Source organism: Callorhinchus milii, unplaced genomic scaffold (assembly GCF_018977255.1).
Source record: "Callorhinchus milii isolate IMCB2004 unplaced genomic scaffold, IMCB_Cmil_1.0 Scaffold3, whole genome shotgun sequence".
In the NCBI taxonomy this organism is placed as follows: Eukaryota; Metazoa; Chordata; class Chondrichthyes; order Chimaeriformes; family Callorhinchidae; genus Callorhinchus; species Callorhinchus milii.
In genome coordinates, this window is record NW_024704744.1 from 28,157,506 (window position 1) to 28,182,464 (window position 24,959).

Genomic DNA, 24,959 nt, shown 5'->3' on the forward strand with positions numbered 1-24,959 from the left:
TGTCACTGTACATATTTTGCAGATGAACACTGCAACTAACTTGTGCGTTGCAATGTTCCTCAAACATCCATGGAGTGAGTGACAAAGTTTATTTGGGAGTTTGTTGGCCAAGACACTGGATGAAATTCCCTTCTCTTTTTGAATAGTGCTATGGGATTTTTAACGTCTATTTGGACAGGTAGACAAGATCTCAGTTTAACGTCTTATCTGAAGAAAAGCACCCTTGGCACTGCATTGGAGTGTTAGCATAGACTATGTGGCTTCCAAGTCCCAATGTGGAGTTTGAACCACAGCCTTCTTACTCGTGGATGAGAGTGCTACTGAAGGAAGAGAATTTCTCCCAGTGCCTTTGCCAACAGTTCCCCAAATAACATTGGTCACTCACTTGATGGCTGTTTGCAGAACTTCGCTGTGCACAAATCTACTTCCCTGAATTCCATACCTATTAATACACTCAAGTTAGATACTCATCTAACTTGTTTTCTACAAAATCATCTATAGCAGGCAGTAGCAACCTGTCCCATTCAATTCCAAGTACTAATTTCTTTGAATTGTTGAAGGAAAGAACATGCTAAGTTCAGTTAAAGGGATTTTGAATACCAGACAAGAATACCTGAAATGATTGCATTTTAAACATGCCACGTCCAGTTACTTCTTTTTGGAGTTTCAACTATCGAAACAAAAGGGGCAAATTAATTCAACAGCCCCTAGAACTCAGTAGTAAGATTATTCTTTTCTTCCTTTTGCCTTTTTGATGAGGCGAATCCTCAGTGCTTTTGTGATTCACAAGCAGCACTCTCTGAAAGGAGCAATGCAGAGTTCAAGCTCTGACTGCAGCAGTTGAACACAGGTCCTCCAGATGTGGTCCATTATGTCAAGCACTGTTATTCGAATCCAACTTCTCAGAAACAAGCAGAGAAGATAAGCACCAGCCTCTATTAATAGGATCTAAAGAGTTACATTAGCAGAAAAATGTGGCCCCCATTTCCAGAAAGTGATTTGAAAATTACCATCTGACAAACTGTGGAGAGGGTTATGGAAATCATTGAAGGGCTCAAAATACTAGAAGAAAGTGCATCCTCTGTTAGAAAATCACTTTTTTTATTGCAAGATACATTTGCCCTTTTTAGCAGAGTTGTTATTTTTAAAGTTACACTTGTCCCGACATGAAGAATTTGGAAACTTTTAAATCACCACAAATTTAGTATCTTGCACAAATTAATGATTCTTGCCATTAACACACGTCACATATGGTCAGAAGCCATTTGTTAAACAATGCCCAAATTAAATTTCATTTCTTGAAGTGACATAATCATAATACTTATCGGCATACACATTCAAAAATAGTTCTGATAAGAGAATATCCTCAGCATAAACTGCCTGTTTCCTGAGTTGTTTTCTGTCCATTCCTTTAAACCTCACATCACATCTTGCTTGACATTACAGATATAAAAACAGAATATTTATCCATTCCGCATCACCACTATTGAACCATCACCTTCTTCCATCCACAGAGGACATTGCTCATATTCCTGACTCCAGCAGCACAGACATCATTATGTTCCGTGAAGTGCCAATTCACCTCAATCTGCATTGCTCATCAATCAGGACATCTACAAGAGTGTACTCTGAAGTCCTAGCACAGCATTCCTAAGAATATCCTGGCAACAGAGGTTAAAAACAAACAGGGAATGATGGTAAGGTGTCAATGACTGAACAGGTCAATCTTTGTATTGCATCTGAAATGTAAATGCCAGGTGTCTGACAGATTTCAAAACCCATCACCATGCTTAAGTGTATCCAAACCAAACTGAGAATTCCATGCATCCTGAGATGCCTGAAATTCCAGAGATAGATTGTTGCACTCTCACCCTGGAGGGATTAATTCCTGCTTACTTAATTTCGGAAAGTACTAGATTGGCAAGAGCCAAGGCTTGGAGGCCCCAGGGTGTGCATCAGGGTTCTGCTGGAGTGTAACCAGCTAAAACTACACACCTTGCCATGGATATCACTGTCTGGCAAGCTTTCTCGCTGCTTGTCCAGCTAGGACCACCCTACTTGCTAGGGCTTTGGCTTGCAGGATTAAAAGGAGCTGAGTGGCAGGATTCCCTGTCCCATTGAGTGGTCCCAACCAAACATGTCATCTTGGAGCCAGTTCAGCTCTAAAGAGAACCTGAGTGCCTCCCCTCACACTCCCCCACCCTGAGCATAGTCATTATTTGATTGTTCAACATCCGCAAGTGTCCTCACAAGGTGGATGGCAGGTACCAGGAACTCCCTGCCAGCTTCTCGGTGGGCAACACAGCTCAGCGTGAAATGTGTGAGAGCATTGCCACTGTTTTCCTGTCTGCAGCTCAGGCACACGTCCCTTCCCATTAAGTGATGGTTCCACCTGTTGGAGGTGCAGAGTTTAAGCACCAGCTGCTTGCCTCTCTGCAGGCCAATCAAGGTGGATTCCAGGCATTGGATGCATAGATGTGTGTTCGCAAACTCAGCCTCCAGGTAGCGCCATCCAGCAGCTGTTGCCCCAAGCCCCAGAGCTATCTAGCAGGCATCTGCTTTCAGCGCAATGGGAGGACCTTTACAGGGCAGCTTATCACATGCCAGCCACCTTGATTTTCTCGAGGTCCAAGTCCAATACTATGTGCCAGGCTTACTCACCACCAGCTGCTTAATCCAGGCCTTCATGCGAGGGACGTAGGCAAATAGACGTCCCCGGTGTGAAGCCAAGTATGCCTCCAGGGTGCGTAGCGATAGGTCAGTGTAGGCCGGAAGCCTCACTCCCTGCAGCCACTTCCCATGTTTGCTACAAATCCACCTCACTGCTTGATCATAGATTTTGCAAAGGGGTTGGAGGAACCTTTGCCGCTTCATCCCCAGGAGCTCGGAACCATAAACGAGGACTGTTTGCACAAACTTTAAAGTATATCCTGTGAAGCACTTTGACTTTTCAACAATGTGATAAGGCTACGTAAAATCCAAGTATTATATTATTGCTCTATCACCAGTCTTCTGATGTTTCTCTCTGTCTGTGGTGAGCAGCCACCAAGGGTCTGAATGAGCTATTCCAAAAGAAAAGCGAAGCGATGGCCAGAATGCAAAATCATCACCAGTTTCCCCATTCGGCTGCTGCTGTTACTAATTAGAAGCTGATCCTATCTGTTTTATTGAAGCTGGGTTGCTTCATTACCATCTCCGCATCATTTACAAAGAACATGGAGGAGTGGGGGGAGCAAGGGTAGGAGGTATACAACAAATCATCTCAAAGCAATATTCATTTCTGATACAGGAGAGGGAAGAATTTTTTTGGTAGTACATTATCGCATTAAAATGTCTCAAAGTATTTCATAGTAGTTAATGTCAAGTGTATCAATTGTTTTCTTTAGGCAAACGTAGAAGCTATTTGCACCAGTAAAGTGCCACAGAGTTGTAAGGTAAGTGACCAACTAATCTATTCTGGAGGATATGTTGGTCCAAGCACAGGAGTAGCATTATAGAATTTTAACATCCACCAAACTCCACCCGAAGAAACATTTTTTTAACTAGTTAGTAATACAATGATGAGTAGTAAAACATGATTCATAATGTCTTGTTTCTGGAAAGACTTTGTTGAAGTGATGCTGTGAATTTGTCTTCATGACAAAAAAAACTTTCCATTTGGTATAGCATCTTTCACACTCGGGAAATGACTCAAAGCACATCACAGGTTCTACTGTCAATTGCAGTGACTGTATTTTTAGGTGAACCTGGCAGCCAATTTGTGCACAGCAGCAATGTCCCACAAACAATCAATACGTATATGATCAATTTTATCAGGTGGATTTTTCAAATAGTGCCTTGGGATCTTTAACATCCACATGGACAGTTTAGATGAGACTTTTCAGTTTAAAAGTCTCACCTAAAGGAAGGCACCTTCAACAGTGGATCACATGCCACACCCAGCACTGTATTGGACTGTCAGTCTAGACTGTAAGTTCAAGTAATAATCCTTGCATTTGATATATTGCGTTATCACATCAAAACAGCTCAAAGTGCATCACAGAGTTTTCAGTAAGTGTATACTGTGTATTTGAAGCCTTATCTAGATACTCTCCTCTAAAATGTACCTTATAAAAGATTTAGCTCATTACCTCATTATCCAAGATTGTTAAACAACAATGCGGCAATTGAACAATCAATAATACTACACTTCATTTTACGATATGTCCACACATGTTATGTTATGACCATTCTGTTTTCCTCCAAAACATAAACTCAGCACATCATTAATCTCTGAAATGAAGTTACTTTCTACAAGAGGTTGTTAAATTCTGCCTAATATCCAGTTAGCAGGTGGAGAGGGGGGGGGGAAAAGAACGAAAGCTTGCAGCCAAGAATGCTGGAACATCCAGACAGTGCATTGTGCCCCTGGCTCCAACCTGTCTCACGCCAAATTGCTCTGTGGTTTTGGCAACGGAGCCCCATAACTATTGTGTTCATTTTGGAGAGCAAGTGATGGGGAAATGTGAATCAGCGGGACAGCTGCTTTGATAAAGCTTGATTGGTGGGAGGAACCAGGACACAATTGGGCATACATTTCAAGACTTTACTTAAGTCTTGACCTGACGTTATTCCATTTCTGTATTGTAAAGCTCAGACCAGGGAAAACTGAAAGAATTGTTCCTTCACCCACATTTAGCTTCTAATTTCTTCCCTTTGCACCTTTTCATGTTTTTCTTTACTGTATTGATACTACTGTATTATAGTTAAAGCTTCTCTCCAGATCTTTATAAGCTCTAAATATGCCATTCAATGTTCCTCCTCCCTTCATCCTCACTGTGTCCAAATCAGGACTTATTACACTGCCTTCTATTCTAACTCATTCTGTCCCAGGACCTGAAGATTGTCTAGCGACTAACCTCTCAGTCTTCTCTTCCTTTTATAGGTTTTTAAAAAGTAAGTTCAGCATCACCCAACCATTACTTCTTGATACCTCATTTTCTCCCAAATTATTTTCAGCCTCGGTGGTATACTGCGCTATCAGCCTTGATAATACTGTAGTTGTATTTCCATTTGAATTCAATGTCTAGTAACTCTGAAATATCTCAAGTGCTTGACATGGAATTATTGTCAATAGTTGTAATTGTGTATTTGTATGTAAAACTGACAACCATCTTATCCACTACAAAGCGCCATAAGCAACCATAAGTGTATGACCAACTTGAGTCCTGTAGCTCAATGGTTAGAGCACTCACCTAGCAAGCGAGAGACCTGGGTTTGATTCCCGGCAGGGCGAAACACTGGGCAAGTTTGCTTGCTCCACACACCACTGTTTACCTAATCCCGCCTGAAAACCTTCCTTTCAATGGTGTTTGCGGTCACCTTCCACCCCGGCTTGGAGTCAGGCTCCACAACTGTTAAGGGCTCTGAGACTCTACCCTGCATGGAGAGCACTATACAAGTGCAAGTTGTTGTTTTTGTGGCCTCTGAGTAACAACAACAAGATTACATTTGTATAGCGCCTTTCATGTCGGGAGGATGTCCCAAGGCGCTGAGTAAGGGTTCAATGTTGTGTGAACGCACGCTGAAGAGGCTGTTCCAAGGTGGTTGTTATCAGGGGATGGTTGCTGAATGGAGGCGTTTGTTTAAACAGGGTTTGACATATCTTTATTTCATGTACTTTTATCCAGATGTGTGCGCTGATGATCAAAAACAATAACAGCAAATTGCATTCAAGCATTCTAGTGCAACACTGACTCAACTGCACTCTTTAAAATAATTTTAGAGATCTTTGATTGAATATAGATAATCCCAATTTGTATTTCCGCCCACACAAAATCATATCTAAAAATATTATGCACTATTCATAACCACAGAATCAGTGCCAGTAAGTTAATCTAATTGGGATCTCTGCCACCTTTTAAAAATAACCACATGACTGAACACACTGGGAACATTGAGAGCTTTGGTTGAGCTATGCATTTTCTCGGGAGAGATGACTGTGTATAACTGCAGTCCTTGTGTATAGTCTCCGTAAGTTAACACTCAATCACTAATTAGTTGACTCTTTGCTGTACTTTATAAGCCATTTCTGCTAAAGATGTCTGATTCTCACTTACTTTTGACAATCACCAATAACTGAAGATTGAAAGTGAAGATTTTTTTTAATGAGTGTTCTTCTGAACAGAGTGAAGGCCACCTGTGGAATATCTTTCCATTTCAGGTGCATTTCAAGTGAAATTTCACTGGTTGGTAAAATGAGTCAAGTTGCCACTATATACTTATCATGGGAATTCCTATTATAAGTGCATGGCCAAAGTTGGCAACTTTACCAGCCATCTGAAATGTGCTTTGAGATGTCCTCCTGATGGCACAACATTGATGTAAATTATAAATCATCATTAAGTACTCCTAGGTCAGTGCAGCTCAGTGCTATCTCTACTTTACCTCAAGAACTTGGTTTATATGCAACTTCAGCAGAGCATCCCTCACACTCCACCAGTATAACATTTTCCTTTTCTTACCAGTCACTTTGATGGTGATCCTCAATATATAGAAGTACAAAAATAAATGAAGTTTTGTACTTTGTGTTCTTGCCCAATAAGAGCTGCCCAAACACATTTTGTACAGGAATCTTTCAGTCAGTATTCAGAGGGTACTTTCAACCCAACAGTTTTGTCTGGATTTGAACATAGATCCCAAAGCTGTTAGCATTTATCTAACTCTGTTTCTCAGAAGGAAGGGAGTTTGAACCATTGTTATTGAATGTGCAAAGCCTAAAGAGGAAGGACAGCGGGAATTTGAAGCTAATAAAGAAGCCACAAATTGCAGGGGCAGAAGCTCTTACTGTTCAGAATAGAGTAGCTGCACACCATTTATAGCTCAAACTAAACAAAGACTGTAAAATAATTTTGCAGCTGAGATTATAACATGAAAAGGAATTAGATAACTAGATGTAGAAAAAGAACATTGAAAGCTATGGAGAAGGCAAAAGAATGGGATTAGTGTACCTATCAGCCTGGCTCAGTTGGTAACACTTTCCCATCTGAGTCAGAAGGTTGTGAGTTTTAGTACCCCATTGGGAAATTTCATGAAATGTTAAACCAAGGTCCTGTTCAGGTGAATGTTAAAGATTCCATGGCATCCCATTAAAAAGAGAAGGGAGTATCCAGGCCAACATTTGTTCAGATAAAACTGATCTTCAGTCAGGCCTGTTTGTGGAACCTCGCATTTGCAAATTTGCTGCCGTATTTGCCTACAAAATATAATTTCTACTCTTTACAGGAAACATTACAGTAAAAATCCTGTGAAGTGCTTTGAGATGTTTCAATGATGTGGTATTGCATCAAATGTAAGGATCATTACAAATGGAAGTAGAAATTGTGCTGGTGCTTATTTTCCCCCCAAAATGGGCCAAATGGCGTTGTCAGTGCTTAGATATTGTCCTGAGAAGGGGTGAAGGACACTCTGGTCATTCTTGTCTCTCTTCAAGGAGAGTAAGGGCCCATTACAGGTCAACTTTATTTTATATAAGACCAGTGCTCAAATAGTTCTCCTTATTGGGTCAGAACATCTAGGGATGTAGTGGAGAGGCTTCCCCTTGTTCACTTGCAAAGTCCAGGATAAAGCAGTCAGGTGGATTTGTGGTAAACATGTGAAGTGGCTGCAGGGAAAAAGGGCTCCAGCCTATTACTAAGCTGTTGCTGAGCACCCTGAAGAATGAGCCGGCTTCACAACTGGCACATCCTTCTGCCAAGTCCCTCGCATGAGGACTGGATTAAGCCACTGGTGCTGAGTAAACCTGGTATGTGGCAAATGACTTGGACTTCAAGAACATCAAGGCAGCTGGCATGTCAAAAGCTGTCTTGTAAAGGTCCACCCACCACACTGAAGACAGATATCTGTCTCAGATAGCTGATGAGGAAACTCTGAGGCTTCGGGCGACAGCCTGGAAGATGCTATTTGGAGTTTGTGAACATTCATTCATGTATCCAGGGCTGGAAACCATCTTGATTGGTTTGTAGAGAGGTAAGCAACTGCTGCTTAATTCTCATTCTTTCAACTGGTGGAACCATCGCTCAATGGGAACAACAAGAACAACAACAAGATTACATTTGTATAGTGCGTTTCATGTCGGGAGAATGTCCCAAGGCGCTGGACAATGTACAGCATTTCACACCGGAGCTGGGGTCGGGGGAGAGGTGAAGGGAGGGGAGAGGAAGGGGGTGACCAATGGCATGGTCAAAGAGGAGGGTTTTGAGGTGGGACTTGAAGGAAGCTAAGGAGGGGACGAGGTGGAGTGATTGGGGGATGGGGTTCCAGAGGTTGGGGGCAGAGTGGCTGAAGGCTCTCCTGCCAATGGTGGGGCGGGTGGGTCGGGGGACGTGGAGCAGGCCAGAGCCGGCTGAGCGGAGGGAGTGGGCAGGGTGGTATGGGGTTAGGAGGTCACAGAGATAGGGTGCGGCAAGACCATTGAGGGCTTTGTAGGTGAGGACCAGGATTTTGAACTAGAAAGGATGTGTGTCCAAAATATGGCTGGAAGATGGTGACAATGCTCTCATGCATTTTATGCTGAGCTGTGTTGCCCACCAGGTAACTCGCAGGGAGTTCCTGGTGTCTTCCATCCACCTAATGATGGCTCAAACTCACGCATGTCTGATGCCAATTGACCAATTAGTGGCTTCGGGGAAGGAGGGAGGTAAGTGTGTTCCCTTGGAGCTAAATTGGCTTCAAGATGACGTGCTTGGCTACATGATGTTGGAATCAAGTCAACCCTCTGTGGCCGTCTTGGTAGTCCAGTTCTTGAGCCAGGTCGGTCTGCAGTACTCCAGGCACTGCTGATCAGACCAGCCAGCTGGCTCTTTGGTAGGACTTGGAAGGGTAGACCAGTCACTGAGGGCAGGAATTCTTCCCATTCCGCTCCAGTTAGCACTGCAAGCCAAAGCCCTAACTAGAAGGGTGGTCCTGGCTGGACAAGCAGCAGGAATGCTTGCCAGACAACACTTTCAATGGCAAGCTATGAGATTTTAGCTGGTTAGATTCCAGCAGTACCCCCAACGCACTATATGGGGTCCCCAAGGCTTGGCTCCTGCCAACCTGCACCTAATACTCTCTGGCTTTAGGTAAGCAAGGTTCATCCCTCCAGGGAAAGAATGTGCATTCCATTCCAATACAAGGCAATTTCCATACAAAAGTAACTAGATTACTTTTTCAAATTGGCAGTCCACATTCTGTGCTCTAAAGCTCTTTATTATTTTCTTAATTTAACAACAGCTCCAGGTCTGTTTGCCTCTTCTTATAACTCAGAGCTCTAAATTACAGTCTTATTTGCAATATAATATTTGACTTGTTGAATGTCTCTCCAATACAATTTAGCAACAAACACAAAGCTAGATACATTCTGATCACTGCATTTTACAAGACATTTAAAAAAAAACAGTTATTATCATTCTATGAAATTTTAAAAATGTCTATCCTTCCATTTCCATGAGTTCATGTTAATTGTTTTCATTAGGAACTGAATGGAGGAACACATTCATTTCATTTAAAGATCTTATACTCAACTCAATGGAATCCCAACCTGAGGGGATACATTTTTCAATGAACAAAAATTGATTCCTCATGTTTCAACATTGTGCTCAACACTAACAGCTCCAAATCCATCCCTTTCCAACAGTCTATTGAAGAATGCAGTGCCAGTTGCATGAGACTGTTGGTCGTGGAACGTCCCAGAACTGCAGAACCCCATCTTTATAAAGACTGGTTCAGTAAACCTTTCTTGTTTTCTTTGTTCAGATAAGATGATGTTTTTCTCACAAGTAGCTCTGGGATGCTTTGATACAACTTAAATCATTTTTCGACATCTGAATACGATAAAGAGTAATGAACGTTCTGTCCAGTTTCTGACGATCAGCAGGCTTCCGTGTAATCCAAATGATGCCAGTCAAAATTCAAGGGTAAACTGTAACCCTGTAGGTGAAAATTAAGTATCTGATGGAATCCCGTTTAATTTGAATCAGGCTGCTCGGAAACCAGACTCACATTCTTACTGCCCTTTTGCTCAGCACTATACCACAGCTCGTGCGTCAGACCTGCAGCCCAGAGAGACGATCTGACACACATCAAGACAAAGGTGCAGTCAGCACGAACAGTACTGTACCTAAATCAAATTGTGTTGATCCAAACTGAGTGCAATCACTGGTGTAAATAGGGTAAGAGACACAAAGTCTCAAGGGCTTGTACAGTCTGTGCCGTGATCTGTGGTGAAGAGTCTTATTAAAATCAATGTGGGCAAAGAGTATTTTTGCCTAAAAAACACTGAGCCAGTGACACAAATCCATGGGGTACATGAGTCTGCCTTGACATAAGCACCTCTATACACTATCACAATAAAATTACATTAAAGCTGATGTTTTTCAGGCTGCCCTGTTTTAGGTTAATTTTAAAATAGCAAATCATTATTTTCCTCCATGTTTCTTCAATTTTATATCAGAAAGATTTTTTGTTTACACCCAAGTGTATTACAAAGAATGAGATTTCACTTTTCACGGATCTGGAAAAATAGTCCACACTACAATAATGATTGTGTTTTTAATAATAACTTTTTTACTTAACATAAGGCCTTTCATGTTGTTGAACTGTATACCAACAACAATACAAGATTACATTTGAATAGCGCCTTTCACGTCGGGAGGACGTCCCAAGGTGCTGGACAGTGTATAGCATTTCAGACCCGAGCTGGGGTCAGGGGGGGAGAAGGGAGGGGAGGGGAAGGGGGGGTGATCAATGGCATGGAGGGTTTTGAGGCAGGTCTTGAAGGAGGCTGAGGAGGGGTCGAGGCAGAGTGATTGGGGGATGGAATTCCAGAGGTTAGGGTCAGAGTGGCTGAAGACTCTCGCACCAATGGTGAGGCGGGTGGGTCGAGGGACATGGAGCAGGCTAGAGCCGTCTGAGCGAAGGGAACGGGCGGGCTGGTCGGGGGTTAGGAGGTCACAGAGGTAGGGTGGGGCGAGACCTTTACAATGGGCTTTACAGGAGTTACTATAAAGTGTAGTGACTATACTAGAAGACAAATGCCGCAGCCAATTAGAGGACAGCAATGTTCCACAACCAGCGGTGGAAGTGAATGATCTATTTTATCTGGAGAGGATTGTTGGTCAGGACACCAGAGAAACTCCCTTCTTTTTTTGAATAGTGCCACAGGATCTATAACGTCCACCTGAACAGGCACATGAGACCTTCAAAAAGAGAAGGGAGTTTCTCCCCGTGTCCTGGTCAACCATCTCCCAGATAAAACACGCTTTCAGGTAGCTCAGCAATGTGACAAGGCGCTATATCAAATGAAAACGTTATTATTAAGTTATTTTCTTTCAACTTTTCCAGAATCATTAAATTGTTCCCATATTTGGGGAAGGCTCTTCAGCACCTCTCAGGAATACCTGGGTAGAATCTCACAACTCTACCAACCTTTATTCCAACATTTCTTGCCTTTTGGAGTTTTATCCATAGTACTATGGTCACTATTCTTAACTTTCATCCCTTGTTCTTCCTAAGCTCCACATAACCCACTCAGCATACTCTTCCTCCCTACATTATTAATATGTTACATAATAATAATCCTTGCATTTGATATAACGACTTATCATGTCTTCGAGACATCTCAAAGCACTTCACAGAATATACTGTAAAGGGAATTGACTGTATATTTTGTGGGCAAAACAATGTAAACAAAACTCACAATGTTGCCCTATTTCATTCTTTCCTATGGTCTCAAGACCACAGAATTCCTCACCTTCATCAATCTTCTCTTTCTTGGGTTTTAAACCTTGTCAATATCTAACCACTTGATTTATCTCTTGTCTGATCTTCTAAACTTTGACTCTTCGCCTAGGCTTCTCAAATAAATAGAACAGTTTCTTTGGCAGCTTTAAAAGATGTCTGAGACAGACTCAAGGAAAGGAAATTTCATCTCCAAAAATCATTTGTTTTTTTAAAAAGTGATCCAATTCTGCAAAAGGGTATTACAAAAAAGAGATTGCAAAGTCATAGGCCTGGATTTGGCACAGAAAACAGTCTTTCAGTATTCTTCTCATTAAACCAAAAGCTTGATAGATCAAGTCCCATTATATTATAATTACAATACAAATGTTACACATGTTAAAACTATTATCCTTCCATTCCTCAGTTTCTTCCTTGCTTGGCAACCGACCCATCTTTTTGAAGCGCTCTAAGAAATAATTATGTGAAGGCCCTATAGAAATGCAAGTTGTTATTATTGCATTACAATGCATCTACAATTAGGACAGCAGCTTACTTTTTAAGGTGCAACACAGCACCAGATCTTCATGTAATTGTTGTTTCCAAATGCAAAGCTTTCCTCTTAACTTTAACAAAAGAGTTGGTCTACAACCGAAAGGTTGAATAGGGTATTCATGGTGGTTTGATTGTAAAACGTGCACCCATATTTTTCTTTTGATAATATTGGTGGAGACATGTCTCAAGTATTTTTATACCCAACATCATGGCTACTTTTGCCTTCCAACGTAGCTTGAGGCATGCCTCACTATAATAACAATAATAATAATCCTTGCATTTGATATAGCCCTTTCCACGTCTTCTAGACATCTCAAAGTGCTTCACAGAATATACTGTAAAGTGAATTGACCATATATTTGTGGGCGAAATGCGACAGCCAATTGCACACAGCAATGTCCCGCAAACAGTTGTAGATTGAAAATGACCAATTTATTATTGTTTTGGAGGGATTATTATTAGGCGTGTGGAGTAAGGAAACTTGCCCAAGGTTTCGCAACTAGAGCAAAATATCAGCTTTGACACCATTTGAAAGGACCATAGCATATGTAGTTTTCCATAATAAATCTGCAGCAGCAATGCTGCAGTCATTAATCCTCTTTAGTGAATGTCATTAAGCAGCATAGACATGGAGCACGTTGGCAGCAATGTTAACCTGAGTGCCACAAGCGGCACAAAATTAGCCAAGAACAACATTAAGAACACACAAAGCATCCCCTGTATATACTGTTAACAACAAATAGCAGTGATTTGGGGTGGGTAATTTAAATGCCAACGAAAGTAACAGAAAGCTCAAATTTAAGACGTCAGGGTGAAAAATGCAAGGTTTTATAAAAGATTTGATACAATAATTACCGGTTATAATCCTATCATTTTTCATCCCATCATCTCTAAAGTTTTGATTAGATTCTTCTTGGCAGCCACGGTTGTCATTTATTCTAAAAATACTTTTCATTTAATTTCAGATGGACAATTATAAGAACACAGGGTGCTTTCACAGTTTGCAGTGTCATATTTGATGACTTTCATATATCCCTTCAGAGATGTATTGAAATTTGATACAGCAAGGACTTAGTTTAAACACGTTACCTAACATTGCTTGAAACAAAAGACTTTATTTAGGAGCTACTGAAAACTTTCCCTGGGCTAATTACAGGATTGGCAGGTTAACTTGATGTGCAAGATTGGCAATTCAATTCAACTCCCATACGTACTAAGCACTTGCTCAAAAATACTTCTGTGGCTTTCCATAAACACCAACAGTAAGAGCGCAGTGAATGTCATGAATGCCTGGTATCTGCACCATCCTTGTTGCACTCTGAAATCTGGAATCTCCTTTTGGATCAAAATGTCTCGCATTTTTTAAGTACTATTCAGTCACGCGGCTGAATTTGTTCACCAGTTGACCTCTGACCAAGAATACATTACTTTACCTTTAGGCCTTTTTGAGAGGGCTTTGAAGGCATGGAGAGAGTCAAAGGAATTATTGGAGAATATTCCAGAGAGCACACCGTAGTGGCTGAAGGCTCAGCAATTCTTGCTTCATACACAGCAATAACCATTGTATTAGTCTGAAACTCATTTAATGATAGAGAGCAGATACATCCATCAGGCTGCTATGCAAGACATCATGAGGTATGTTAATCGCATATAATTATCTTGGGGAAGAGGAACAAGCAGTGGGTTCTCATGGGCTTTACACAGATGTAGGTCTGTATTTTGTGAAATTGGGACATTCTTAATATTCTCATTCACCTCCCGACTAGACATCCCATATGCACTCTTCACCAGTCATCCAAGTTTCACCATCCATAAGCTCCAGCTGAGTCAAACCTCTGCCTTCCTCACCTCCCCCACATCAAGCTCTGCATGCCCATCACCCCAGTTTTATCAGGCTCTTTTAGCTCCCATCGGATTGATAATAAATCCCTTCGCACCATAGTCCCCCGATATCCCTCTAATCTCTGCTCCTCCATTCATCTGCTCATTCCCTTTGCTCAGGTAACTCAGACCTGCTGCATGTCCATCACTCCCATCAGTGGCTGAGATTTCGACAAATTCGCCCTAACCTCTGAAATTCCCTCCCTCTATCCTTCAATTCTGTCTTCTCTCCATCTGCCTTCAAATCTCACCTATAAACCTACCTTTTCAAGCGTAACTACGGTCATCTCCCTGCCCCCCTCCTCCCTTGCTCATTGTGAAGAGCTCCAATGTTAATTCTATTCACGGGATGCTATGTAAATGCAAGTTATTGTTCTTGTAGTACTTCTTCCTCAAAGTACTATTGGCACTGATACACTGAGGAAGCGGAATTCTTCAAATGAAATGCTAAACACAAGCTGAAGCTGCCAAGACTGCTGGACAGTAGCCCTTGGAGCAGCATTTTTGCAGTGTTTCCAAAAATAATACCAGATCAGAAGTTTCTGTTTTCTCCAGGATGCTATGAATAGAATTATGTTTCATGTGTTTTGTACTTTGTTCTCATCGTGTTATATAAGTTGATAACATTAGTCAGACGGAGTAATCTCAAAGCTGAAAATGTAAATCTGAACCTTTATCCTGCACAACAGAACAGGCAACAGCAGACCGAGTGATTACTGTACGTACAATTACACTAAGATTATAGTGGGAATTTTTTCATCAATTTTCTCCCCTTCACTCCTGCTTCCTACAGGGGTATGATTTCACTGGTGACATTCTATGGATACCAGCAGCCCTCAGGTACCTTTAGAAATCTACAGCACAGAGAAAAGTCATTCAGCCCATTATGTCTGTATTCACATTTTGAAAATGCAGTCAATTCAGTCCTATTTACCCATACTCCTTTAAATTACTTTTTTTACAGAACTGCAGTTCCAAGTGATTTGGACAATCAGTACCACCAGGTTATTTGACAGTGCGCTCATCCTAGCCTCACCCAATATCCACTGTGCATTTCAGCCTGAGTTATTAGACATGAATCAATCATGGTTGAATTTTCCCCTCCCTAGTTTACAGTATTGCTTTGATCCATTATATCACCCAAACCGCTACACTGTCTTAAATTAGCTACAAGTCAGCCAGGAAACAAATCTATCAGCTTTCGGTCTATGGGGCACCAGGGATTGTTTTTGCCCATTAGCCCAGTCGAACTAACTGTTTTATATAATAATAATTCTTGGATTTGATATAGCACTTATCATGTCTTCTAGATATCTCAAAGCGCTTCACGGAATATACCGTAAAGTGAATTGACTGTATATTTGTGGGCGAAACCCGGCAGCCAATTGCATACAGCGATGTCCCACAAACAGTCGTGAATGAAGTGACCAATTTATTATTTATTTATTTATTGAGAGGTTATTATCAGCCGTGTGGAGTAAGGAAACTTGCCCAAGGTTTCGCCCTGCCGGGAATTGAACCCAGGTCTCTCGCTTGCAACACGAGTGCTCTAACCACTGAGCTACAGGACTCCACTGTATATCACTTGTAAATGTACCGTTGAAGAATAATGACAGTAACATAGAATGGAAACCAAGCATGTGATTTACGAGGCGTTATTACCATGAGGAAACTCAGAAAAATATAAAGTCATTCACAGAAACTGAGGTAGGACCTCAGATTACCTGGGTCCTGAGGATCCCATGGCATATTGCCAAGGCCTATTATGCACTGATAATAATAAACCTTGCATTTGATATAGCGCTTTTTCACGTCTTCTAGACGTTCTCAAAGCGCTTCACAGAATATACTGTAAAGTGAATTGACTGTATATTTGTGGGCAAAATGCGGGAGCCAATTGTGCACAGCAATGTCCCACAAACAGTCATGGATGGAAGTGATCAATTTTATTATTGTTTTTTTTTGAAGGATTATTATCAGGCGTGTGGAGTAAGGAAACTTGCCCAAGGTTTCGCCCTGCCGGGAATCAAACCCAGGTCTCTCGCTTGCGAGGAGAGCGCTCTAACACCGAGCTACAGGACTCCACTATTTATTGAGCAGATGGGATCCATGCCTCAACAGTTTAACACCAATCTCATATACATCTGTGATTGAGCTGTAATTGTTCAGAAGGGACTTAACAATTTAGATTATGTTTTGCCAAACATCATGGGGGGAGGCGGAGGCGGAGGGGGGTGAAAATGATAGAAAACACAACGAAACTGACAGAATACAAGAAACTGATAGAAAATACTATTCTCAAGCAAAAGAAACCATGGCCTCTTAGTCAACAGCTCTGCGGTGGGAAAGCAGAGCCCTCTTATGCCCACGCGGCAATCACCACCAACCAATAATACTAACAATCATATTATATTTTAACACCGCAGCCGTTATCTGGCAACTGGTTCTTCGAAACCAAAGGGGGTGGTTTGGAATGCTTAAATCATGTAATATTTCTGAATGGCTCCAAATCAACCCCCCCAACAGATAACAAGTGACTCATGGTCTGGCTGTGTTCACTGACAGATCATCTCCCCATCCCTTCCTCCAGCACCGAGCAAGATCTGGTACATTGAGAGACACCTCTGATAAGCACATCAGCTGCTGGATCCACACCCCCCACACACACACCCCACAGGTACATGAATGAATGAAAGAGCATTCAAGGTGACAGTGGTCCAGGACATACCCTTCCTTCCTCGTCTTCGAACACAGCCTGGTGTACGTTGCAGGCAAAGAGTGAGGTGGGCAGGTCGTTGAAATCCGTTATCTGGTCGAAGTCCTGCTGTGAGAGGATGTGATCGTCGGGATCGCTGATGCTCTGGAGCTCCCCGTTTGCAGCCCGAAGCAGGAAAAGGTTCCCGGCGACAGCTCTCTCGATGTCACCAAAGCGCTTGAGGTTCCTCATCCCAGAAAACGGACCGTCTCCTCTCATCCCTGTTTTGCAGAGAGAGAGAGAGAGAGAGAGAGAGACACACACACGAGAGACAAGAGAGGGAGAGAGAGAGAGAGAGAACAGAGACGCTATGGGGGTACTTTGCAACACAGAGTATCGGTGGTCCACCTCCAATTTGCAGCACTTCACACAAACAGTAATGCTCTCCAAATTGCAGGGCTGTTTCCAATACCCAAATGGGGTTCAGGGGAGAAGGAGAGGGCGAAAAAAAAAAGAAAAAGATTTCGGGAACAAGACGCAAAATACTGCAGAGGCTGCAAAGATTTCAGGAACTTGCGTCCAAACCAGAAAGCGACCATGTGAAATTGACATATAAATGCCCAAACAGATGAATTGTTTTACTAGTGACGCTCACTCCATCCCAGATTGATTTCTCATTATTTCTGCTGTGTTATGAGATCATCAGATCAATTCCAGTATTATTATTATTATTATTATTATTATTATTGGGTGGGAGAGGGAGGGAGGGAAGAGAGAGAAACTGATAGCATTAATAACATTGTAAATAACACATTGCAATCCAACCAATGCATATACAGCAGATAGGTTAGCAGCAGAGAGAGCTTAATGCTTCAGATCTATAGCTGAACAGCCAAGGCGGATAAGGACTGATATTCCCACAATGTGTGTGTGTGTGTGTGTGCATAAGCTATATATATTGATCAGTTACAGCACAAAGCTCAGAATAAGAAGTATTCTGCAATTGCAAGACTGATTTCCATATGGATCAGATTTCTCCTATTCTTACCTGTATCTGGCTGCAACTCTCCCTTTCCTTTCGACTGGAGCTCTGTTACCTTTACTCTCAATCAGCCTGACCTGACAGCTGGAGAGGGGAAAGCAAAAAAAAAAAGGGGGGTGGGGGGGAGAAGAAAGATCCATTGACATTTTGCATCGCCAGCCCGAGTATCCAATCCATTCCAGCAACGCGGTAACTCTTCCAGATTGACACCAGCTCCGACCATTCACAATTCGGTGGTGAAATAAGGTTCCCGAGAGAAGCTGCAAACACTAATCAGACCGGAGCACAGGCGGTGACCACACCAGGAGCTGACTGCAGCCCCGATGATGAAGGGGGGAGGCGGTGCTGCACTGTGTTGGCTCTGGGGGGGATGCGCTGCACGGACAGTCCCCGCTGTAACCTGGTGCAGGTGTTCACTGAAATGAACCAGATCTCAGTGCAAACCACAACCACTCTACTAACTCTGCACTGGCAAGGATCGAATTGCCGTGTGTGCCTGCAAATAATAATCCCTCCAAAACAAAACAAAACAAAACAATAATAAATTGGTCATTTTCAATCCCTGACTGTTTGTGGGACATTGCTGTGCGCAATTGGCTGCCGCGTTCGTCCACAAATATACAGTCAATTCACTTTACAGTCTATTCTGTGAAGCGCTTTGGGACGTCCTCCCGACGTGAAAAGCGCTATATCAAATGCAAGGATTATTATTATTATTATTATTATCTGAGAAGCATTTTGAGCTGTTTCAACATAACACACCGCCAGAACGCAAGTGTTTGTTTTAGTTTGCTCGGAAGACATAGTGGAATAAAGGCACTCCTGCTCCACCCCACTAATTTTATTCCATTTTTTGATAAATCAATAATAAACATTGTTACTAAATTCTGGGAATTTAACCTAGTGGACATAAACTATTATACGGTATATAGTATGATATATTTCTTCACCAGAGAAAATTGTGTGGATGTGGAATTTATTGCCCCTGAAGGTTGTAGTTACAGAATCAATTTGGGATGTTTAAAGAAAGGTTAGATTGGAAAACAAGGTTATAAAAACTATGGGGGGGAAAGGCAAGAAATAGGAAAAAGATCTGCCCTCACATCAGAACAGGCTCTAGAGGTTGATTGACTCTCAACAACAACTTGCATTTATAACTTGCATTTGCCCCTTCACATAGGGTGACATCTCGGAGTGTTCCACAGGGATGGGGTCAGACACCGAGCAATGGAGAGGGAAAAGTGCGAGGTGATCATGGATGCAATAGAACAGATAGAGAGAGTGGAGAGGCGAGACCGAGGAGTAGACGGAAAGAGTTCCAGAGGTTAATAGTATCTGAAGGTTTGGCTAATGATAGTGGCGCAGAGAGTGCTGGGACACAGAAGAAGCCTGAGTTAGTCAAGCAGACGAAGTGAGCAGAAAAGTGGGGTAGGAGAATATCAGAATGATAGGGAAGCGCTAGTGTGTGAAAGGATTTATAAATTTAATGTTAGGATTTATAGGTGAGGGTCAGGACCTTAACGTCAATCTGTTGGGAAACAGGAAGCCACTGGAGCTTGGAAAGAAAGGACTGGGTATTCAGCACGCAGAGTTTGGGGTGGGTGAGGAATGGGGGCTGCGGATGTTTGGAAAAATGGTGAAATGGGACCGGATGGTGAAATGGGGAGTCCAGCTTACTTCTGTCTTTATGTTCCTGTGGTAAAGAACTACCACAATGAAAGTAACACAGTGAAATAGATTTAACCCGCATGTAAATAAGCATGAACATTATACCGAAACAATTAGATTTACAATAGATCTCCATGTAGCTTGATTATTGCTAAGCAACCAGTTTCTGTTCACCTACACCCCAATGCCAAATCTCAAGTGATTACCTCCTCTTCTGGTTACATGAGCTTCATTAGTCCATTACTTTTTGCTTACTTTCTAATCCTACCACTATGCTGATCAAAGCATGAAATGAACAATAAATTATTAAGGAAAGTATACAATGCATTTGATGAGTCAACATTTAAGATGATTCATTCGTGTTCCAGCGAGAAAATAGAAATATGCACTGCTGAAAAATAGCCCCTGGCAGAAGCCAAAATCTATAATTATTATATTCCAGAATTGCGCAGTTAAAAGTGTATTGAATTGCCCATTGCACACAATGTTTGCCAGTTATTTTCTCAGGGCAGCTCTTTACTTTGTGCTCAGTGGCTCCCACTATTGGTATGAGTGAATTTCGGGGAGACAGCTTCCAGTTACTTTGTGATGCAGTGAGTTGGTGCATTTATATGGCTCAATTACCACAGTCTTTCAATTACTGTAAACTGTGGATAACTCCACCTTGGCTTAACTTGTCACTATCATTTGTCATTAAGTGGTCAATATACTGACTGCTTACCATATAAATTTATTTTTGTGGTCAGCCGAGTGTCTGACACGTGGAGAAACCCGTTGTACTTGCAATGTAAAATGATTGGATAACTTGTCCTATAAGTTTTGCATCACAGAGACCTCTGGTTTATTGGAGGGCCACACAATGGCCGCCCACCCTATCCTGTGATCGGTGTGGACTCTCGGTGGAGGGTAGGCACGCATGCTCAGCTATGGTGTCCACGGTGAGCGGATGCTGGCTGAGCGAGAGAGCGCGGTGCTGAGTGGTACTGAGTGGGCTGAGAGCAAAAGGTGAGGACTACCAGCTAACTCATCATATCGGATAATTAATTACTGGATTCTTTTTCCTTGAGTGATGAGTTAGCTGGAATTTACTATATAGAACTATAGTGTAATGGTACAATTACTACTTTTTACAGGCTTATAGTATTGGATATTAAGGAGTAGGAAGGGTCACTGGACAGCAATCAAGAACAGATACGCTGTCTAACCTAGAGACAGTTGTAACACCCCAACCTTTGCCCATCTAACTCAACCCAGACCAGGATTTATACCTGAGACCTTCTCATCTATATGACTCACTGTTACACCAGACAGTCCTTTTACTCATAAGGCCATTTAGGGAGCTTGGCAAACTGGTTATTTATCAGGATTCAACAGCTGTGAGGCTCCATTCAAGTCAATAATATTCAGCATTATATGTTTGACTGGAACACCCTCTCCCAATCTTTCTGCTTTGACCCTTCCCTCACCTCCTTCAATGCCCAACTCAAGACCTTCGACTTTGACTGTGCCTTCGGCTACTCCCACTACTCTCCAACCCTCTTGATTCCAACCCCCAGCTGGGGTGCGAATCCTTAACTGTCCAACTCTTTGGGACGTTCCTTCCAATGTGAAAGGCGCTATATGAATGTCATTTGTTGTTGCAGTCTGTACTGCAATACAGCCACAGAATGAATTTGGTTCTAAAAGGGATAAGGAGTAATCGCTGAGGAGTACCTGTGTAAATATCTTAAACAGTAATTAATTATAACACAAAATTGTCTTAAAATAAACAAGCCAGATCTTGCCTGGAGAGAGGAAAACTAATACGCTGATCTGTAACAAGATGTGCAATCTGAATGATTATTTTTATCCAGTTAAGCATAAAGACACTAAATGGCAAATTGTTGAAGTGAATTACTATTATGAACTGCTAATTCACTACCTTCATTCAGTCCTCTCTTCCCAACCTCTAACGTGCGTTGGTTACCTGTTTCAGAATGAATATTCCACCTGAGTAATAGGCAATGTGGGACCTGCTGAAGGATGCCATCCATCGCTCAGATGCTTGAGGCGTCAGGGGTTATCAAGGTACATCAGCACATTTTTCAGAGGACAAGACTGCGTCTTACTTAGTGGTTTTCTTTCAATAATAATAATAATAATTGCATTTGATATAGCGCCGTATCGCATCATTGACACTAAGCACTTCACAGGATATACTGTGAAGTGGATTGACTGTGTATTTTGTGGCCAAAACACAGCAGCCAGTTGAGCACAGGCAGATAATTAACCTGGTGGATCTACTTTCATTTTTAAAAAGCTATTGACAAGATCCCACACAGATGTTTCCTGGACAAGCTCAGGGTCACTAGTATGGGGTGCTGGTCGCTAGGTGGCTAGACAGTTAGCTGAGCAGCAGAAGGCAGAAAATAGTCATTAATAGAAAAGGATCCAATCGGAGGGCTGTCTCCAGGGGTTTCAACAAAATTGGGTTCCCTGGTCTTTATAATGGCCCTACAACTATTTTTTTTATGACATGAAAATTGGTGCCAAAGTAGGATAATAATCCTTGCATTTTTTTGATATAATAAGGATCTAGAGAAAAGATTAGAAGATTGTAAGCTGATCCGAATAGGATGTTCAGATGGGCAGAAAGCAGTAAGATGCTCTTTAATGTGAGTTCATTACATAGAATATACAGCACAGAAACAGGCCATTTGGTCCAACTGGTTTATGCCAGTGTTTATGCTCCACATAAACCTCCTGCGCCTTCTCAACTAAACCTTTCAGCATAACCTTCTATTCCTTTCTCCCTCAAGTACGTATCTAGTTTCCCCTTAAATGCATCTATGCTATTTGTCTCAACTGCTCCTTGTGGTAGCAAGTTCAACGTTACCACCACTCTCCAGGTAAAGAAGTTCATGGAGTATATAATGCACCTCAGGCACCAAAATCCACACTTGGCAACTTCAGGGTCGGTGACTAATAAAGAGACTTTTCTTGTCAATGTCTTCAATATCCTTCAAGGAAACAATGTAATGAAAGATGGATAAAAGCTGCAGAAAACTCTCTTCTGTTTGGACCTGAGACAATATTTCTTCACACAGGACATTTGAAACAGGCTCTCAAGTGATAGTATATGGGCAAATAGCATTGCGTTAGATTCCTCAGAATAAATGAATTCAGCAGCTGCAGGCAAGAAAGCCTAAATGTGCCACACTGACATTGCTAACAGTGGTATGAGAGATTGCAGAGCCAGTAGATTGGCTTTCATATTGGTAGAGGCTCAGCCGTCCCTTAGACTTCATTTGACTGCTTTCAGGAGTAGTTTTTAAAAAATAAATTGTGACATATCAGTCTTTCCTCTTTATTACAAAGTATGAAATATTTCTAGCATCCCACTATGTTTTTTTTAAAAAACAGTTCTCATAGGCTTATGCAAGTCCTGTGAAGTTCAGAACTCTCTCCAAATCAACTAACTAATCATGCAAGTTCTCAGGAGAGTGATTGCTCAAAGCATACATAACTATAGTTGTAAATGAGTTCAGAGAAATGTCACATCTTTATTCATATTCATTGCCTTTTGCAAGTTACCAATAAAAACAGTTAAGAATACTCAATATTTTGATAGCATTGACTGTGTCCCACAGCTTTCTCCAGTGGTAAAGGTTTATTGGTTCTGATCTGGGTCACCAGATGTTTGACAGTGCAGTACGGAGAAGTCATGGATTCTGCCAATGTTCGTCAGCATCATCTGATGTGGCATAGGATAAATCCCTTTATTAAAATCTAAAACCCAGATTATTCTGTCCTTTAGGTCTGAGGAAAAGTTATGGCGGATGCAGAAAAGTGGAGACAAAGATATAAAGCGAGGAAATTCCAACAACAAAACAGGAGCTTACAAAATCATATTTTATCATTGGATTTTGGAGTTTGAAATTAAATTAGGCAGTTAGCTTGACATGAAAATTGGTGAAGATAGCAAATTACATGCATTGTTATATGTAGAGCCCCATGAAATTCTTTTGAGTTTTTATAATTTTTCGTTTTGTTTTTCAGGAATTTTCGTGTTGTTCCTATTTTATCCATTAAAAATGTTTTGTTTCTTTTTACTACATCTGCATGAATCAAATACCTCAAATGAAAGTGTATAAATAAAAACATAGTGTAAAGTCTAGTTTAACGCTATGAAAGCATCCAAATAATCATAATGGAAAAATACGGCCCTTAACCAGACGGTGGGCAGCTCTGGGTAGGGTTCACCGCCACCACTGCTGTCTCCTCTCCACATCAACACTTCTCCATCTCCAACCACCGCCACCAACCACCACTGCTCCCATAGCTTGTGCCCCTTACTGAGCCACTCGCGCAACTCCCAACAACCACCATAATGCCGCTCATCATTGGCTCGCTCACCCCGTCCAGGCCAGCAACAACACGCAAAGCTGCATCTAATTGGTCTGTCCCCCACCTCGTGACATTGTTTCCTCTCCCATCCATGATACAAATTGGGATTAGCTTTCTTCCTGTGTCTGTAATGATTCTTCATTTTATTTCGTTTTATACATTTTCCGTTTTATTTTGTGTTACTTCATATGTGTGAAAAACACAGGGCTCCAGTTGTAAGCCAAATTTATTTGCCAACAGCAGCAACACTTTGGGCTCAGCTAAAAGCCAATACACTTCACTACATTGCATAAAATTGTCTGAATTGCTCAAATAAAACATCTATATTTTTAAATAAAACAAATGTGAAGAGTAAATCACATATAAAAGTATCCTACTAACTTGGTAAGAACCAAGCCTGTGGAGTTCAGTTTTTCAATAGTTCTTGCCTAAAGGCAATGAGTTCCATCATCATTGAACTCCATCATGTACATAGTGCAGCCTTTGTGGATCTTCACTGACATACTCAAGGTTACACTAATAGGGTTTTGAGTTCTCACTGAGCTACCCTATGGCTATAGTCAATCAGTTTGATATGGGAAGATTCTGGTAAATTGGATAGCCAAGTAATTGCTTGGGTACAAGCGTTCTCAAATTGACTAACCCTTTTGACTCTAACTTGGGGGTGAACAAATCTATACTTTGGGAAAATTGAGGACTGGAAGTTAACAAATAAAGTCTTGTCACTGATTCAGTGAGTTGTGATGTGATTGGAGCAATGTAAGACAAATGTTGCAACAAACTGATGAGCATAATGCCTTGGAATTTTAGATATGCTCTTCATAAATATAAGATGTATACATAAATTTCTGTAGAATCTTAACAAGATTCCTTAATAAAATTTCCATCAACATATGGGAACTCTACTCAAGCAGATCATACATGAGTGTCATCATGACACATGTCTGGTTATAGGAAGAAGTTCCAATTTGCATATATCAAATTACTTATTATGGA

The 24,959-nt window shown here is 41.5% G+C and overlaps 1 protein-coding gene and 1 non-coding gene across 2 annotated transcripts in view; one reads left to right on the plus strand and one right to left on the minus strand.

Annotated features, from left to right (window-relative positions):
* rcan2 (regulator of calcineurin 2) overlaps positions 1 to 24,959 on the minus strand; it is a 173,006-nt gene that overhangs the window by 147,743 nt on the left and 304 nt on the right. The window contains exons 2-3 of the mRNA XM_007903280.2: positions 17,916 to 17,993; positions 16,901 to 17,148 (exon numbers count right to left, since the gene is read on the minus strand). Coding sequence (XP_007901471.2) covers positions 16,901 to 17,146 — 246 coding nt within the window. The 5' untranslated portion in view covers positions 17,147 to 17,148; positions 17,916 to 17,993. The remainder of the gene's footprint in view (positions 1 to 16,900; positions 17,149 to 17,915; positions 17,994 to 24,959) is intronic.
* On the plus strand, positions 5,204 to 5,275 carry trnaa-agc. Its single transcript has one exon. It is a non-coding gene; the product is annotated as a tRNA-Ala (tRNA).